The sequence below is a fragment of the Alosa sapidissima genome, chromosome 12 (assembly GCF_018492685.1).
Source record: "Alosa sapidissima isolate fAloSap1 chromosome 12, fAloSap1.pri, whole genome shotgun sequence".
NCBI lineage: Eukaryota > Metazoa > Chordata > Actinopteri > Clupeiformes > Clupeidae > Alosa > Alosa sapidissima.
In genome coordinates this window covers 17,493,538-17,513,647 of record NC_055968.1, presented here as the reverse complement: position 1 = coordinate 17,513,647, position 20,110 = coordinate 17,493,538, and the positions used below count along the sequence as shown (strand labels likewise).

Genomic DNA, 20,110 nt, shown 5'->3' with positions numbered 1-20,110 from the left:
CGCCGTCTGTCTGTCTGGGTCCCCCTCCCTTCCTCCCGTGAAGGCCAAGTCGGACAGCGCCTCTCCACCCCCGCTCAGCTGGCGGCCCCCTCTGACCCCTGAAAGGTGTGCAGCAGCTCCAATCTCCCAGCAGGCCGATCAGTGAGCCACACCTGGACGGACGAGTCCCCCTACGTCAGACACCGCACCAAACACTAGCAAGGCCTACACACACACACACACACACACACACACACAAAAGAGGGAGAGAGTATGAGTGACATGGTATGAGAAGGAGGGAGGGAGAGAAAGAGAGATGGATTTTGATTTTGAAAGTATACAAGTGTAGATATGATTTGATGAAGAATGCGTCACTGACAGTTCGGTTCAGTTGCACTCTTGTTCACTCATGATTAATTTCCTTAAAAACCAGCTTCCATTACATGTGGTCTGACGGGTCCAAACGGCTTTCTACAGAATCTCAGGGGATGTTACAAACGCAATACCCATCAACCTCAAGTATTACTGTAAACCGGTAGAGCTCCAGGGGCTAAATTCACGGGGAGGGAAATCCTCTCAGTCACATCTCATGACTCTCATAACCAATATCCATTTCCATGACAATGGCTGCTGACTGGTTTCAGTCTGAATCTATTCACAGGTGGACAATTCTACCTCTCTCGCCTACCACACAAACTCGAATGGAGTCCGCATATCAAAAAAAGGCAGTTACTGCTATTTGTTTTGTTGGTGTTCTTCGCTACAGAGAAAAGAGCTCTGTTTTTTTTTTTTATTGCCTGTGCTAAGTAGGTCAGGCTAGAGATAAGGTCTGCTTCAAATGAAGAGGGTTATGAGAAATGAGAGGGAAACCACATTATGTGCCTCTACCAATCTATACAGTACGTTCCTCTAAAGGATTAGAGCAGTGATGAGACTTTTTTTTTTAGTGTTGTCTATGTCTGTCTATATGTAAAGTTTCATTCACATTTCTGACGTAAAGAGGAAGAAACTTTGTGTATGAGTGTGAGCTGACACATTCTGATATACCTGTGTGTCACTTTCTGGTACAGACAAAAAGAGGATCTGAAATGAATACACAAGTACATCTAAAGGTATGTTTTCACTTTGTGCGTGGGTGTGCAGGCCCACGGTTACATACATTCGACAGCAGGTATTCACAGTTTCAGTTGTAGGGTCTCTTCTCTGAGTGTGTAAGTTTGTTTGTTTATATGTGTAGATGAACACCCCAAGCACTCATGTGCTATCTATCTAGGTTGATTTAATGTTAACGCAAATAGAAATAATTTAATTTGGCAGTGACAAGGATAAAATCTAATTTACAAACTAATCTGGTTCAAAAATGTCCAGCTTCTAATGACTGGCTATATGTAGCTACAGGAGTCTATATAATACACTGAATCTGTCTTTAGTGTTTTGTAAATGGACATGATACATATATCATAGACATTTACTCAACTACAGGCAGGTGTTCCAGACTGATCCAGTGCTATTTTTGGAAATGTGAAATTTTCCATCCAATTTGGTGCAGGACCGTGATCATTCCATGTCTGGACCAGCAGCTGTTGGAAAGCGCCAAAAGGTTCAGCGCAGACACTGGACTACATTTGGCGACTGGGTGACTTGTCAGAATGGTGATCACCAGAGGCGCATACTCTTCGCTGCAGAAAGCGTATGCTAGCTGAGAGATACAAGATTTTTAGGAGGACATTATGGGTCTTTTGGGATAGGGGTAGGGGTGGGGGGTGGGGGGGGGGTTGTAGAACAGGATGGGGGGCTTACGTTAAATGCAGGATGAGTGGGGAATGATGAGAGCTAATGGGTTAACCCCCCGCCCCCAATCCACCCCTCCCAGTCCCAGCACCACTACAGGGTGTCTGCGGGTGGGGTGAGAGCTGAAGATCGCAAGGTCTGAACAAACATGACAGTGAGATAAGCACTGCGCTAAGGGGTCTAATTCCAAAGTGATAAAGAGGGAGAGAGAGAGAAAAAAAAGAAAAAAAGAGAAATAAAGAATTCACATACATTTTAGAACAAGAGAGCAACTCCACACCAATGCATTCATTAAAACAAAAGCTCTCGTATCTTTGCATCACACCCTTTGGACTCATTGTATGACCAAACCATGGAGAGAATTAACAATGATGTGTCAAGACAAAACAAATCAGAGAACAATTCATAGAACAGTCAAGGTCGATGAGCATGAATATCAATATAGTTGTGCACAGTAAGGAAAATGGACTGACAAGTGTGTCACTAACAATGTTGCTCACTGTTGCTTTTCTTGATGTTTGCACCTACAAATACCTTGCCCCCCCCCCCCTCACACACACACACCGAACCACCACCCCAATCTAACCTCAAAGGAGACAGGATATGATGTCACAGGCATTCTAAAGAATTCTTCAAAAGCCACAGACTCAAAAGCAGAGCACAAAAGCAATGCGAGGTCTGTGACACTCGAGAGCAAAAGAGACTAAATTTAGTGGCAGTAAAAAGGCTGGAAAATAATTGGCTGAGACAATCTTCAGCGGTAGAAGTAAAATTGCAATCCTGAAAATGAGACCCAATAAAATGGCAGCTGTATCACCCCCACCCGCCGATAAAAGGAATGGCATCATTATTGGGCATGTGCTAGAAATCCCTGTGACATCCACTGCTGTGGGGTTCTGTGGAGTTACGCACTTTCTGTGTGGAAATCATGATGACATGGCTATGAACAATCTGATTAGCTCCAGCGCCACAGGCGAATCTCCACATAATCTCATATAGTCACCCTTTTCACTGCAGTTCCACATCAACTGTCTCCCTGGTTATACACCCAAAGGTTTCCCTTTTGAGGTATGCAAGTAGTGGTCATGTCTATTTCTATGACAACCCATATTTCCAGACAGGAAAGAGAAAGCATGTCATATATTGTTTTGAACCCTAAAGCCAATTTGATCAACTCTTAGCATCCAATTTTGTCAACAGACAAAATGTGCAAGTGTGCAAGAGGCTCTGTAGAGGACGTTTGTGTAGTCTTTTAGGCACTACAGTAAGACTCCATATGGATTAATACTGTAATACAATGAGAACAACTCCGCCACTGTCCTTGTGTGCATCTGCAAGTGCTTAACTCATTAAGTCAGTGTTGATTGTCAGCATTTCACTATTGTTGGGCCTCATGCAAGAAACCAGTAGATGATGAGATTTGCCTTATACGAATAAATTACGCAATCATGTCACATGCAGACTCAGCTGAACTTGCACAGCAGCAGAAAAGGAAGAGAAAAAGTCTTCACTAGCCTCCTCCACCTCTAAAAGCACACAGGCCACACTGGAGTGGAGTCTTCAGTGAGTGGACGCCTCTAGTTTATGAAAGCATTGACTTTTAGCCCACACTATATACAGATACAACTGTTAAATGCCAAGACTTTTTTTTTTAATCACAGACTGTTGTTTTTGTGAGTGCGTGGCAGGTTTTACGCATTATAAACTGGAACAACCAGTTGTTTTCATCAATTCAAATGGGAGCTGGATGCCTCTGTCTCCCCATCATAATCTTTCACAATCATGCCTTTGTCTATGCACGGCTGATAAGCAGGTAGTCTCTTAAGTTTCAGTGGGTTGAAGGCCCTCTATAAATAAATGATGTGCATTTCTATCTCAAGTCATCACTGATCCATGTGGTTAGACCTGTTCTTGCTCCACTGATATCATGTCGGTTTTACATAGCAGCCATTTTACACGTACAACCTAAATACTCTGCAGACAATTCCTCCTCCGCATACTTTATCATGATAAATGCTACGTCAAATGCGACCAAACCAATAATTAATGGATGGATAATAAATGCAGAAAAAAAAATTAGGTGGACACATGCAATCTCACAAATAAAACTAAGTATCGCCTTTGCCGACTGTGCCTATATTATTCTTTGAGCTATGAAAAACTACAATCATAATTGAATAGCAATATAGGGCCTTATCCTTTTTGTCAGACATGGGTTTCACTATTGTGTAACTTGAAGTCACCAGCCTGGCTACTCATGCTTGAACTTCAATGGAAGACTGGAGGGAAGCCACCCAACCAGAGATTTGAACATGTGTGGAGAAGCCTCCTCCAACACCTTCTGCATACTCATATCGAAGAAGAGGCAAGGAGATCAGTGTAAGAGTTCAATCTGCTTCAAAACCAATGCTGATAAGCAAAGCTAATTTCCCAACAGTAAAATAAGGATCTAGTCATTTTTATACCTTGTCATTCAAGGAATTTTTCTACAAAAATGAATGAAAAAGAAAGGGCTGGGAGGAGGGGAATCTCCTTGACAAGCCCAGGAGGGGGGGGGGGGGGGGGGGTGTGAGAAATGGGGTAATCAGCTGCTTGGGATTCCCATGGCACCGTCCCAAAGAGTGAAATCACTTTTTTGCCCCTCTTCCGCCCCTTTTTTTTTGGCAGGAGAAAAGCGAACTGGCCTGCATGCCAGACAGACTTGTTAATATGTGGGTTTTGGCAAAAGCACAGCTGAAAGCAAGCCAACTCACTACACTTCCACTCTGTGTGTGACACAGAAAGGCTGCGAGCCAAAAGGGCCAAGCTGCAAGTGATTCCGGCCACTGCTTGCAGAGGAAAATGCAGAGGAAATGAAAACACAGTAGCATGATAGTACGAGTCTCTCAGGGATATCTGGCTTTCGGGTGGAATGTAATGTTTCAGTACAGAAAGTACTGAAACATTGAACTGTTGGATATGTGCATTCAAACGTTTAGAGAAGGTCACATTAAGTTCACCTGTAAAGGTTATAGTGGATTTTAGGTTAATCCTGAAATTTCACCCGAAAGCCATATATCCCTAACTTTTGGTGAGTAGTGTATGTATTACATACACATGTGACTGCTATCCAAATGTGAATGCATTCTGATTGGTCAATGCCCCTCTATGTGCAATAAATTCTAAGATTTCCAATAACAAGATTTACATACGTTCAATATACATGAACACTGATTTTGTGAAACAGGTTTAAACATGAAGTACACTCTGTGTGCAAGAGTAGACTTTGTTTATGCGATAACATGTAGTTAGAATGCTCTGAGAAGGCTCTGTGTGTGATGACGACAACAACCTGCAAGGAGGCTAGTAAAAGGGCTACGAGTGTAAGGCTAGCATATAAGGGCTATAAGCACTTTAGCATTTCTAGCTTGTGTCAGAGGTGTTGGTGGGTGGTGTTTATAACAGCCCAGCTTTCGGTTTCGGTTCACATAAGTTGTAAGGTATCAAGGTTCATGAGTATTCATATCAGTTAAAGGTGCAGACAACACCATTATTACCACAACAATCACATCTTTTCGGTGTTATCCACTGTTACAAAGAAATAAAAGAACTTAAACAGTGGTTGATAACAATGTCTTATAATGTCACATCTGACAGAACCTGTTTGGCCAGCTTTTTATGATGTTGCTACCCTTTTAAACAAATAACCAGTAGACAGGACTTGTGGCTCTGTATCACACAACCTTGCTGAGCATTCAATCTACTGGTTTGTACTTAAAACTTTTATCCTGGTTATTAACCACATGCTTATTAATTCTTTGTCATGTTTTAACTTCAACAGCCAAGAAAGAAAGAGTTAAATAGAAAAGGTAATATTTTTTTTAGGGCTGTCAAAATAACTGATTAATTTCGATTAATTAATTTGAGAAAAAAATAACTGATTAAAAAAAAAATAATGCAGATTAATCGATTCCGTATGACCTTTGACCCTGAGCCGTTGTAGTCAGTAACCATGTAAAAAGAAAGGAGAGAGAAGAAAATGTGCTGACTAGATCATTGATTGGAACATTTACTTTTAAACAACAGCCTGATGGTGTTGATAAAAATAAAGTGTTGATTAAAATAAAGTCCTCTGCAATGTCTGCAGCAAGGAATTTACATATCACCGGAGTTCATCAACTCTAAAGTCGCACATCAATGCAAAGAAATAGTGTTGACATTGAGGGAAGTGTTGATTTATTTTCATTGTGTCCCCTAGGTTATATCTGTGGCCTGAAATACCTTGTATGTGAAAAACAACTTCTTCCCGAAGCACTTTTGAATTTATTTCCTCAGCATATTAGGTCATATCATAGATTATTATGGCCATTATTAAAATAATAATAAAAGAGTTTTTTAACGTTAATGTCACTAATGCTGATTATTCAATGATTTATTTGAATTTAAAAATGTAAAATACTTTCACAGCAAAAATTATATATGCGATTAATTTAGATTAATTAATCACAGAGTATGTAATTAATTAGATTATTTTTTTTAATCGATTGACAGCCCTAATTTTTTTAAATCATTTCAATTCACCACATAAATGAAATACGGACACATATGAAACTTCAGTGGAAAAACAGTGAGGGGAAAAAAACGTAACGCCCATTAGGCAACACCCCCCCCCCCCCCCCCCCCCCAACACTAGTGGAAATATCTACCACCACTTGCCCTATCTTTCAGCATTTCATGTTTTCATGCAAGTACATCAAGAGTACATCAGAACTCAAAACAACCAGCTTAAATGTGTGTCTGACTGATATAAACTCATCACCGTAATCAACCGGATTTCCACACACTCGATGCAAAGGCACAGTCTGTAGTCTGGTACATATTTTTGAGATAAGTGTGTGTACTGCTGTTCAAATAAAATAAAAAAAAAACTGCTGATTTCAGGGAAGAAGAGAATGTTTGTGTATGTGTGTGTTTGTTTGATACTCAAAGTGCATATCCATGTATGTCAAAGGCAGGGGAAACCACAAAATCATTTTAAAGTTTCATGTGACACTAAGCAGTGCAACAAAGAGTGCATTACAAGATTCTGTGTGGATCTAATATGTATGCATGCATTATTATAATGAAGATCAGGGTTTTGAACCAGAACGGTATTTATCGGTTACCATTATTTTAGATGAACGATTCTGTTCCGGAACATAAAAAAATGAACATTTCTGGTTTATTTTCTGTTACTAGCAAAACATCAAAAGTGTCTGTTTTTTGTTTTCATTCCGTGAACCAGTTCAAAGCCTTGGTGAAGATAATAAAAGTGCTATTCTATTGTGACTATTTCATTTCATAAACAGCCTAAAAAAATGGAAAGACAACAAAATCTTCAGTATCTACATCATTAACTGACTGCTTCTGTGTGAGAAAATACTAAGGCACTTTATAAGGGACCCCAGACTGACATTACACTGCATTAAATGCAATGCATTCCTAGCATAATTTCCTTGGGCAAAACAAGCGAAGTAGTGACATAAACCCTCCTCTAACAAGGCATGTTATTCATTAGTACCCCTTCATTATGCAAAGACATTCAAGTCTTTCAGGCCTGAACTTGATCGCTGGCCATACGTTTCTAATCCACAGTGGTTCAATCATAAAGCCCCCCTCACTCCAACTCTAGGTCTCACTTATGTCAGCACTTCATCAGCTACATTTTTGTGAAGTGAACGTCAGATATTCACAAAGAAAGTCATTCTGTTTCGACTCAATGTCATTTATATTGCATTTGCAATTTTGCCATTTTATGGGAACAAGAAAGGACTTAAAATGAGGCCAACTTTACAGTTTACTGTACGTTCTGTGTCAACCATGTTAGTGATAACAGAAAAGGTGTACATGATGATAAATGCTAAATAATGTACAAACAATATACAAGTAGGCCAGCCTATTAAGGTTCCCTTTGACAACTTGTAATAAACACATCATTGACAAAAGACAACAACTAAGATCATAACTAATAAAAATAAAAAAATCTGTGAAATTAATGCAAAATGCTAAAAGCTAGGCTGGACTCAAAAAAGTTGTGAGCAAGAAAAATACCTCCATCCAGGCGCTGAATACTTATTGCATAACAAAACCGTTTATCTTGTGCCAGCAAAACCACAGCTGCCCTCCAACTCTGGCAAATGTTCAGCACCAACAATCCACCCATCACTGCATGTCAGCATATTAGTAAGACATATTCACAACAGAGTAGACAACATGTTCACTCATGTTCCGCTGTAATAAGACAGTCATATGAGTCACTCTTCCAGGATGGAGGTGTCCAATAAAAGTGCCTATCAAAATGGCTTTATAATGACTAATAGAATCAAAGGTTCAGTAGTTTAGTAACAGTCCAACACATGTCTGTCAGTGGGGCGCCATGCTGTAGGCTTGGTAGGGCCAGTCCTCAACATGCCATGATTCTAATTTCATTAATTAGGTCACAGTTGCAAACCCTTTGTTCTGACTGTTTGATTGTATTATGCCTCAGTAAATGACAAGCCTATGTTAATGTAGATTAAGTAAAACCTATTGAAAAGTGTTCTGTACATGAGCGCAAGTCTCGTTTAGACCACATTCCTATAGAATAATTAAATAATTGGGTCAGTGATCCAAAGGTCAAATAGTTCTGAGGAGAAAGATATGTCCCCCATTGAGATTTTAATCACTGCACTAGAAATGAACCTCTAAGGAAAGTCTTCTAGCATCTGAAAAACTTCAGGAGGGCTATGGGGGCGACCTACACAGGAGGCAGAAAAGTTTAACACACAACCCAAACAAAAACACCCTTCATATCCAACTGATTCCTTTGCCCTGGCCTGAAGGATATGGCAGGCTTAGTTGGCAATGTAGGCTAGTCTTGACCAATAAGAAGTCTACAGATAAGTTAGGCCTACAGCCCAGCCTGTACACATTAGCCTAATTCTTGATCAGCAGACTACAACAAAAAGTGCCAAAAAGTTATTTAGAGTTTCGCAGATCAATATCACACACTTTAGACGCCTGCTGGCTATCATCTTCAGAGTACCCCCTAATAATAATGTTCTGACTAGGCTACACTGTTTCAGGTTTGGCTGGGACCGATATGGTCCCATGTGTTCGTTTCAACCGGTAGTTAAAGCCACTGGATGTGTTCCGATGGGATATATTTGCCTTAAATAAGAACAGCAAATCGTGGTGAACAGGAATGAGCCCCCGTGTACGATAGCCTACATATTGTACAAAAAGGAAACGTTCAGAATCACTATCTGCGTAGACCTCCACCCCGAACTATACAGTGATGAAGGGGGAGGGGTTATAATATATTAGCTTACGTTGCAAAGGACACAAATGTGTCCGCTTTGTAGCATATGCTATTCAAAACTAATGCAAACAAACAGTAAATCATTACAAACAAAACGAAGAACAATATTATCAAAACGAGAGACGAATCGTGTATTCCACCTGACAGGCCTCATCAGGAAGCATATGAACTTACCAGCTAGATTTTTTGTGTACCATTTTGACCATCACTATATCAATCGTACGATCCTACTGCAATTATGTTCAAAAAGGTCGATCCAAACTGTGTCAGGCCGGCTTTAAATTAGCCTTAAATGGACTGTATGTGTGACCGCCACATGTTGTAGTAGTTTCTAGTAAAGCCTAGCGTGCGACTGTGTTGTGTTTGGATGATTTAAGTCAAATGCTGCATTGTTTGCTTTGGCTCAATGTAAACAGGCAACAATAACAACAGTGACCACCACTTCTCCATTCACATTCTCATTGGACTAATGCTCACCAATACCACGGCTAAATCATACGCCTTAAATGGCCACAAAACTGATTTAGTGAGAATAAGTCTATCGCATGCTTCTGCTTAATCAACCTGTTTATCGTGTTGTAAACATGTTCTAAAATCTGTCACGTGGTAGCCTTCCTTAAGATATGATCTGATATGAAACTCACAGCACAATCTGATTATTTTACATTGAACATGATGAACAGAAGGAAGCCAGTAACGCACGACTTATAAATACCCTGTAACTGATACGAGTCACGCTGCTGATAACCATGTCATTATTTGAATATAACTTAAACCAACATTAGCTTTTGTATTTAATCCTGCGCCATAATTTGGAGGAAAAACGCCGGAACACTTCCTATCAGTTTGTGTTTCTCAGCACGCTAGAATGTGAGCAAGAAAAGGAAATAAACTTACCAATTCTGTTTCCGTTTTGTTTTCGCACTCTTGGGAACCGGAAGAAACATTCCTGATTTCCCAGTTAAAATCTAGCTTTTTGAGCGCTTATTGACTACAACTTTTCACCAAAACTAAAATATATTCTCTTAACGTATCACTGTTATGAGTGGTATGAACTCCATCTAATTCGATATCAAAGTACAGCTTGATTTAGTGGTAACTGCATCTTTGCCTAATCTAAGGCGTGCTCACGGTCATAGAGTCAAATCATTGGTTGACAAACATCAATCAGATGCAAATTCCTAACCTCTGAATCAGCGGAGGACAGCCTACTTTATTAACTAGGAATCATCATCAAATACCGAATTGTGGCGACGTCAACGACGGAACATATGCAACCAGTTTACAGACTTTATTCTTGTCCATGCGTAATTTACGCGTAACTGCTTGAATACAATAACTTCGCAATATCTAGACTAATTTAGCAGCATGACGGATCTATATGAAACGTGCAGCGTAACAGTATAATACGCATTAACTGTATGGGTCTTCCCTTATATTTCCCGTATAGCACACAATCTGCCCGATGCCAATCTTTTGGTGACGTTCCCTTGGTTAATGATATCAGTTAACCCTTACGCTGTTGGATTGTACGGGTGTGTGGGGCTATCCTTCAGCCTACAGCTTACATAGCCTATGATCAAAGTGTTAATGGTGCAAGTAGTCCATTCATATTGAGGCTGGATGATTTCACCTTAGAACGTAGGATACATTACTGGCATTAAGTGATTGGGAATTTCGTAAGCGCAGTAGCAACGAAAATACTAGTCAAATTCAGTCTGACTCTGACGCCTTCCATTTTTATGATGGCTGCCAAGCATAGTCTACAATGAATTATTTATACCCGCCCTTGCCATCCATTTCCCACACTATCCTTTATTCATGACGTTTTAATCACATTGTTAGAGGATGCCTTTACACAAGCATGATCTAAGCTCAAAAGCTGCACCATTTGACGCATTTGATATATAATGTTAAGTATGACAATTGAAGCCATTCAATTCAGAACTACCTATAGACTACGAATTTGGTGAGCAAGTTTTGAACGAAATCTTTCTGACCTCAGGTGCCCTGCAATGGCCCAATGCTCACACCAGTATTACATGTATATATATTTGAAAGTAGTATTTAGTTGTATTAAGCTATAGACAATTGATTTTAGGATATTGTCTAATTTTTAACAAAGCCAAACAAATACATTTTAGCCAGTCTTGAAATTCAGAGAATGTTCAGTAATTTCAATAACTTTGCTGACACCTAGTGGTACTTATAGTTTTATCCCCTTCCTTTACCATGGCTGCAGATCACTTGTCTTTTTGTCCATCCCCCCTTCCTTCCTTCCTTCCTCTTTTCCTAACCCCTCCTGATGATTATTTTGTGAAGGAAACGAGGAAGGAAGGATGATGGAGGAATGAAGGAGAGACAGATATGAGAAAATGAGACGTCCTGCTCATTCACGCATAATTTTAAGAGACATCAATAAGGCTACTGATGATGCGGCGAATCACCTCTTAGGTTAAAATAAACAGACATGCAAATTGCAGAGAATATGAACTTATACCAAAGCCTAAAAATATCATATGAACATGGACTCTTCCCACTTATTGACCCTGATTGCAGGTAGTTGACAGGATTGCATGGTAGTTCATGATAATTCTAGCATACAGATCTTTTCTTGGACTATCAACTAATTTATTGTCTAATAAATCCCTATGAACCGTTGATAGACATTGGAGATAACTTGACCTTCACCTGCAGAAAATCCCAGACTGGCTGATGACAGGTTTGAAAAGCACCCATTATCACACCTCTCACTAGTAGGCTAGTGACAAATGGTCAGAACAGAAAGGGCTTTAGTTTTTGAGATACCCCTACCGGATGTAGAACTAAACCCAACAATGTTTTTCCGCATCTCTAAGGTCTCCCATATATGAAATGGATTCTTGGCTAAAAATATTTTACTGCTAAGATTGTTAAATAACAGATATTGTTATACACCCCAAAACAGGACTAAAAAAGGACTAAAATATAGCCTGTCCGTATTGGAGTTAAGGCATATAAATTAGTGCAGATCAGTCACACAAGCTCTAAGAACTTTGAAACTTGGCATGTTTATAGTCAGGAAGTTGCTTTACCCACTAGAAAAGACTGGATGTGAATCTCTTGATGTATGGAATGAATAGAGACATGTAAACACATACCTAAAATAAGCGGACATGCAAAAAATGAATATCTATGCAGAATGTTTTCATTTACTTTGTAGCTGTTTTACCAGGGATTATCATAGAAATACATATGAACACTTATGGGAAAGTTGTTCTGAATCCAACAATACCAAATATGTAAATATAGTATGACGAATGAAACAATCTCAGTATTTGAAATGATGATGTTTCAGCCCTACTCAGCCTTCTTGGTGCAGATGTGCTCTCACTCTCAACATTTGCAACTTGCTGCTGCTCACTGATTTTTGTCTTACTGCAGTAGTTCGCTCTACATACGTGATATGAAACTTTGATTTTGGAGGAAATATCATCTGTATATGGAGCCAGAGTTTTATGGACATCACCATCTCTCTATCTGCTGAGCAAGGGTAAGTGTGTTGGAGGCCTTCTACTGTGGGGTTTTGGACATAGGGATCTTTTTTCTTGCCCTTTTCAAAATGTTTCCCACAGGCTTTGGATCCATTGTCTGTAAGACATTCTCCATAACTCAAGAGACTAGTGAAAAGGAAAAATGACATACATTTCAGATTCAATTTCAAGTTGAATTACACATGCAACATTAGTCAGAGGGCTAAGTACTTTCTTAGCTAGGGATAATAGTTTCTACAACTAACTGTTTAGCTACTTAGGGGTGAAGTAAGCAGTGCAGGCTCTACTGTCCACTGCTGGTCTGGACAGACAAAAGCTAACAATATTATTTTCCATTATTCAGTAATGACTTAACCAAAACAAAATTCAAGTGAATGTAAATAAAGGTAAAGGTGTTCCATTCCAATGTTAACCTGATTTAATTGGATCTGTGTTTCATATGAAATGTATCATTATTAAATGTAAATATAGATCCGCACTTACCTTGCAGTAACAATGAATTTGTCAACATTCTTCTCACTACTAATAATGTGATTTGGACTTGAGACTGTATTTTGCCAGTGTTCCGTTTTCTTTCATGTTGGACACCTCATACATTGAGTGACAGAACACCCTGATTCGTCATACTATATTTACATATTTGGTATTGTTGGATTCAGAACAACCCCACCTTTCCCATAAGCGATCATATGTGTTTGATAATCCCTGGTAAAACAGCTACAAAGTAAATGAAAACATTCTCCATAGATATTCATTTTTTGCATGTCCGCTTATTTTAGGTATGTGTTTACATGTCTCTATTCATTCCATACATCAAGATATTCATATCCAGTCTTTTCTAGTGGGTAAAGCAACTTCCTGACTATAAACACGCCAAGTTTCAAAGTTCTCAGAGCTTGTGTGATTGATCTGCACTAATTTATATGCCTTAACTCCAATACAGACAGGCTATATTTTAGTCCTTTTTTGGTTTTGGGGTGTATAACAATATCTGTTAATTTAACAATCTTAGCAGTAAAATATTTTTAGCCAAGAATCCATTTCATATATGGGAGACCTTAGAGATGAGGAAAACTGTTGGGTTTAGTTCTACCTCCGGTAGGGGTATCTCAAAAATGTGGGGCCATTGTCACTAGCCTATAGGGTGACCACCGCCATGACACTGAAAATGAGGACACTTGTGCCCAAAAAGTGAGGACATACGGAGTCGGGGTAACATTAGTGGGGAATAACTTTAGAAAAGTAATTTTTTAGTGACTTAATAACTTAGTGAGCTCTGCAGCTGTGGTTGCTGCTGGAGCAAACGATGCCACAGAGGATTGCCCGGCAGATTTGGCTTTCTGTTTGTGCCTGTCTGTGAGAGTGTGCCTTTCTAAAAGAAAGGACATCAATGTCCGTTTCACAAAAGGCATGGCATGCATCTGCCCTGCTTTTGGTAGCAAAGCGGTCTTCAGAATACCATGCAGAGTTGAAAGACGTCTTTCGTTAGCCTACCGGTTTACTAGTGCAGCAATGGCATTCATTCATTCAATCACGAGGCGAGTTGTCGCATTGACTACTTCGCGAAAAGGAAATCAGTGTAGTTTTGTGATGTCCCTTGCTACGGTGGTGGCGGAGGGTCAGAAATGATAACATGTATCAGCGGTATAGGCTACAGAGGCCTTGGAATGAGGTGTAGCCTATGTGCTCATGAAATGCGGACAAATGTCCAAAAAGGACACACTCTCTCTGTCTGGACAGAAGGCTCAAAAACCAGACTGTCCGGACGAAATCCAGACGAATGTCCACCCTACCCCCACGCACAAAAGGTTTTCCCACAACATCCAACCCCCTACCCCCACCTGCGCTAACAATCTGCGAGAAGGATGTGCCAGCTCTTTCAGAAGCAGAAGATCAAGAAGGCTACAGGACCTGATGGTGTCCCCCTCCTGTCTGCGAATCTGTGCTGAACAGCTCGCGCCAATCTTCAGAAGTTGGGGCAAAAGCTACGATAATACCCTACCATCCCCAAGAAGCGCCGCAACTCGGGTTTGGTAGTTGGAATAGGGAAATTATCAATAGCCACCACCTTAGCATGGTCCGGCTTCACTTGGCCCTGCCCTACGACCTTCCCTAAGTACACAACTGTGGCCTGGGCAAACTCGCACTTGGCTAGATTTACAATGAGGCGAGCATCCACAAGCCTGGTAGAGAGAGCCCGAATACGGTCCAGATGTTCAGACCACTCGTCGCTATACACAACCACATCATCGAGGTACACAGCACACCCCTGCAAACCGGAAACAACGCGGTTCATAAGACATTGAAATGTGGCTGGCGCATTGCGTAAACCAAAACTCATAACAGAGTAGGAATACAAGCCAGACGGTGTTATGAAGGCTGAAACCTCCTGAGCCCGAGATGACAAAGGGACTTGGTAATAGCCTTTGAGCAAGTCAAATTTACTCTCAAACCTGGCTGATCCTACCCTATCAACACAATCTTCAACCTATGGGAGTGGAAAAAAATCTGGTTTTGTGATGTTATTTAGTTTACGGTAATTTGTACAGAATGTATATGTCCCATATTTACCAATGTCCTGTCATCTACCGGACAAGAGCACCCAATCTGTTACATCCTGCCTTCTAGGCTATGTAACCAGAGAGGGAAGACTATGCGGATTTGCCGTATAAAGAGATGTATTTATTTAAGATAAAGAATTAACAACACAGGTTAAGTAAAGTCAGTATAAATGTTAGGTTGGAAAATAAAAGTGTAAATAAATAAGGAAATAAGAAATAAGGTGTCGTGCGTAAAGAAACAAAACACCAAAAAGGTGCGGGAGAGGAGGAGAAGCAGCGGCCTCCACAACCAGGTCTGGAGCGATCTTAAAGGGAAATTCCATTATTTAGCACTTTGAGTCCCTTTTCTGGTTTGTTTTGGATGAACTAGAGTGGTGGACATCGAAATTTTGACGATTGGTCTCGACTTTTCTGACTCGTTTTGAATCGCCTTTGACTACTCAGAGTGGCTGCCAACAGGCATAGTGTAGGCTACTCAAACATGTCCTGAAACAACCCTTAACGTTCGTTTTCAAAACTGTGCAACTCACCGAGTGGTTAGTGGTGTTCGTTGATTATTAAAAGCAAATATATCGGCGCAATGTATGATTTCCAGCCGTCTTATTTGCTATTGTGGAACTATTTATTCAGACACCTCACAACCACTCAATATTTGAACCTGAAGCATAGACGGTGGCACAGTAATATCAACGTGCAATGAGTCTTCCAACAGAAATCAATATAGAGGAGACACAAGACAGGAAAAAGCAACAAGGAGTAGGAGCCCGGCAGGTCTGTGACAGTATGCTTTAACCATTTCGACGGCAAAGCATGAAAACTCGTAGTGGGAAAAACAACGTAATCACAGGGGCAGTCCCTGATATTCCTGGCATGAACGGACCATTAACCCCTACTGGAAATGAGACATCCTCGATGACGTAGAGCTTTGAACGATTTCCGGGCCACGAGCTGGAGGACCGAGGAGAGAGGCCCTATGCAAATAGAGCTTTGGGATGCAGGCTATGAATGTTCACTGACAGGATCCAATGTGATGCCTACTTCCTGGAAAGTGTGCTAGCCATTTTCATTTTGCATCACTGATCAGTATCATCACAGATTATATGATGCACCTGGCTGTAGACTACAATATGGTGGTTACTGATACCATTTTCCAAGCACAAACATAAATGACAGACTGAGGTGCTTTCAAAATCTGTATACTTTTATTCACTAAGGTCACATAGGTATTCGCATCTTTGGAAAATACATGTAGGTGTAGGAGGGCTGCTGACCCATTAGTTTATCATTGTCATCATTATCATCAACACGTATGCTGGCAGTTGCGTAGAGGCATCCTATGACACATACTGCATCTCAGTATGTGCATTCCTGTTGGGTGGTGGTGGGGCAGCAGCCACACGCTGCTTAAACAGGCAGGGGAAGGTCCTCCGAAAGGCCTTGCGGAAATGGGCCCCCATGAAGGCATATACAACAGGGTTGATGCAGGAGTTAAGGTAGGACATGCAGTGTGCCCAGATCTTCAGCTTGTAGGTGCAGTAGTTGTACTGGAAGTGTGGGCTGAACGCCCGCACCAGGATGTAGAGCTGGATGGGGCCCCAGCACAGCAGGAAGAGCTGCACCATCACCAGGACCATGAGTGACAGACGGGCCCTAAAGGCCGCCGAGCGCTCAGTCAGGACCTGCAGCTGCACAAGGTGAGAGGGTGGGGGTGAGATAAGGAGCCAGGTGGAATAATAAACGTTACAGTCTGTCAGTTGCTTACACTGATATGAAGTAAGGTAAGTTCATACTCTGCTGTAAGACATATTTTAAGTCCATTTCTGGGACAGACAAAATATCACAATGGAGGCCTAAATGGATGTGCAAAAATGTTCTTGTGTGCCCCAGAGAGTTTCGCATGCACACCAGATACTGTCTTGTGCACACCAGAAACTCAAGTTCCTTAGAGGACATGGGCAAAAACAATTGTTTAGTAAGTTTCTGGTGCCCGTCTGGAAACTTAGTGGTGTACATGAGAAACCTATTTTTTTGTGTCCCCTTATACGTTACCCTCCATAATTATTGGCACCTCTGCTAAAGTTGACTAAAAACAGGTATAAAAAATAATCCCCACAGCCCCTCCACCATAATTCTCATTAGGCATGGGGTTCTTTTCAGTATAGTAATTTTTCTATGTACGCCAAAACTGTACCTAAAGTGTTTCTTATCAAAGAGTGCAATTTTTATTTCATCTGACTATAGACTACAATTCCAGACAAAGTCACTGTAGCATTCAGTAACTCATGCTGTTTCCATTTGTAATTAAATGACAGAAAAGGCTTTTATCGTGCATGCCCTATAAATAATGTATTAGCAGTGAGGTCACTTTTGAAGATTTTTTGGGGACTTGATGACCCCAAGATAATACCTTTTTCTATAACTTTCTAACAGTGGTTCTTATGGAATTGTTTGCCTCTCTTACAATCCTCCATATACTGTGCATGGGGGCTGTACTGTAGGTGCTTACTGTTCTGTACTGTAGGTGCTTACTGTTCTGTACTGTAGGACACATTTTGAAAGATATTTATGGAAAGACAGGTGGAGTCGATGCATACACATATTAGTCAGAAGCACTACATAAAGTTACAGTCTATGATCCTAGTATAAAAGATTGCTGATATTTGAGCTGAACTGCCAATCAAATTACCCCCAAATTACATTAAATAGATTACTATTATGGTCAAAGTTTTGACAGTGACAGACATTTTGTGACTTTGCTGCTTCAGTATTTTTAAGTAGCACAGGAGTGAAGTACTGTATTGTCTATCAAAGGCTATCTGGGAACCCATGGGAAAGTTATAAAGGAAAGTATCTAAAAAAACAATTAATCAATGTTTTGCCGCTCTATACATTTCTTTTATTTTCTATGTTTCTAGTTTCCCTGCAGTATTCCCTGCAGTCCCTCCAACTGATCATGCTGCACAATAAGCTACAAACAATGTGAATCACCACCACAAAAACTGAAGCAGCAAAGTTTGCGAACCACAAAATGTGCATCACTGCCAAAACTTTTGGCCATGACCGTCAGTGCTTTGCATGCAATTATACAAAGAAAATAAAACTCAAACGTCCCATACAGTGACCTGGTAGTTGTTGTCAATGGGCTCAACAGAGGAACGGCCCATTTGGTGGAGCATGAGCAAGTAACAGATGCAGATGGTGAACAGGGGGAGCAGATACACAGCCAGAAAGTTGTACAAGATGAAAATGTTCATGTGCATCGCAGTAGGGAAGGTCTCGGTGCAGAAGACCTGAGGGCCATGTTCTTCCTCAACCATAGTTCTGCTGTACAAAGGCACTGGAACGGACAGCAGAAATGACCCTGATAAAAAAGGCAGGAATAGAGATTGTCATGCAACCCTTTCAAGATATTCAGGCATAGAAAATAGATCATACATAGGCTAATTTGATTGAAAATGACCAACATATCAACAATCAATTATATACTTCTTATCTTAAACATACTACTTTAGTAGGCTACTAATTACTGCTAATTATATGCTAAACTGTTAAATTATGAATCACATTAATATATGAGATTAGCCATCATCTTGTGAAAATGTTAACCAAATGAAGTAGCGGAAGTATTCTTGTAGGCCTACAATTTTTGTTTGGTAATACTTTACCTTAAAACATGGGCTAAATTTGTAGAGTAGGCCAAATTAAATTCTACAAAACGCACAAATTATTGTGAGAAATATTCGGGATACAGTGTAGAGGCCTAAGCCAGTAGGTGATGGTACAATGAGACACGTACCTATCCATATACCAAGGCTGACTGCGGCAGCTACCCTTGGCGTTCGGTACTGCAAAGAACGGATGGGATACACTGTCGCGTACCAGCGGTCCACACTCATCACGGTCAGTGTTACGCATGTGGCTTGGGCAGACACCTGTCAACATGTAATGTACCTTTAAAACTGCTGTTGTACAGGTAGACTTATAGGGAAGATTTGGCGCAGGGTAAATAACATTTGTTTAACAAAATTAGTCTGAAAAATAATGTATCTGTTGATAAAGATTGCCAACAGATGTCTTTGTCATATATACAGTAATATAATATATTTCTGGTTCGATATCAAAAGTCGAATGGGAAAAAAATAATATTCTTAAAACTGACATGTTGGGCTATGATGCTGGTGAAAAAGTACCTGTTGGATGTAGCTGACCAGTTTGCACATTAAGTTCCCAAAGACCCAACTTGGCAAAGGATAAAGCATTGCAGTGAATGGTATACAGCAAACCAGAAAAACAATGTCCGTTGTGGCCAGGCTTGCTAAAGAAATACACGCAGTTATATAAATAAATAGGCAACATATAGCTCAAAGTGTAGCCACTAAATTATTTGAATAATGTAATTCAGACTTACCAATGTAAACATTTGTTGCACTCCTCATTTTCTTATGCTTGTATATAACATAAAGAACTAATGAGTTTCCACAGACTCCAAAGATCATAAAAATGACAAAGACGAGTGGCACAAGCCAGGCGTCTACTAGTAACGCAGATTCATATGGTCCCGAATTACTGGTACAAATATCCAACTTGCAAGACGTTTCGGAGTCATTTGATAAGATAACTGACATATTCAATACAAAACCTAAGTTATCCATGGTTTAAAGATGCGCATGTGTGGCTGTCTTTGTTTTGTCCGTCAGCTGCACCTTGTCTCTCAGGTGCAAAGGGGTTTTAAGAGGGAGGGATGGCTGAGGTGAGGGGAGGGGGGGGGGGGGGTTGAACTATGCGGACATTATTCCCTAGAGGCGGAACCTTAATTTGATATAACAAAAATATTGTTTGAAGAGGCACGTTGACCATTAATTTAATGAACGTTTTTTCGAATAGTCAACACACTGCTGATTATCATACTGACCATTAGATGCCAGAAT

General features: G+C 40.4%; 1 protein-coding gene across 1 annotated transcript; it reads right to left on the bottom strand.

Annotated features, from left to right (window-relative positions):
* Positions 1-16,387: 16,387 nt before the first annotated feature.
* On the bottom strand, positions 16,388-20,079 carry LOC121678539 (G-protein coupled receptor 54-like). Its single transcript, XM_042058151.1, has 5 exons — positions 19,591-20,079; positions 19,373-19,497; positions 18,979-19,114; positions 18,305-18,543; positions 16,388-16,867 (listed from the first exon to the last, which is right to left on the bottom strand). The coding sequence occupies exons 1-5, from the start codon at positions 19,832-19,834 to the stop codon at positions 16,517-16,519; spliced, it is 1,095 nt and encodes a 364-aa protein (XP_041914085.1). The 5' UTR covers positions 19,835-20,079; the 3' UTR covers positions 16,388-16,516.
* Positions 20,080-20,110: the final 31 nt, after the last annotated feature.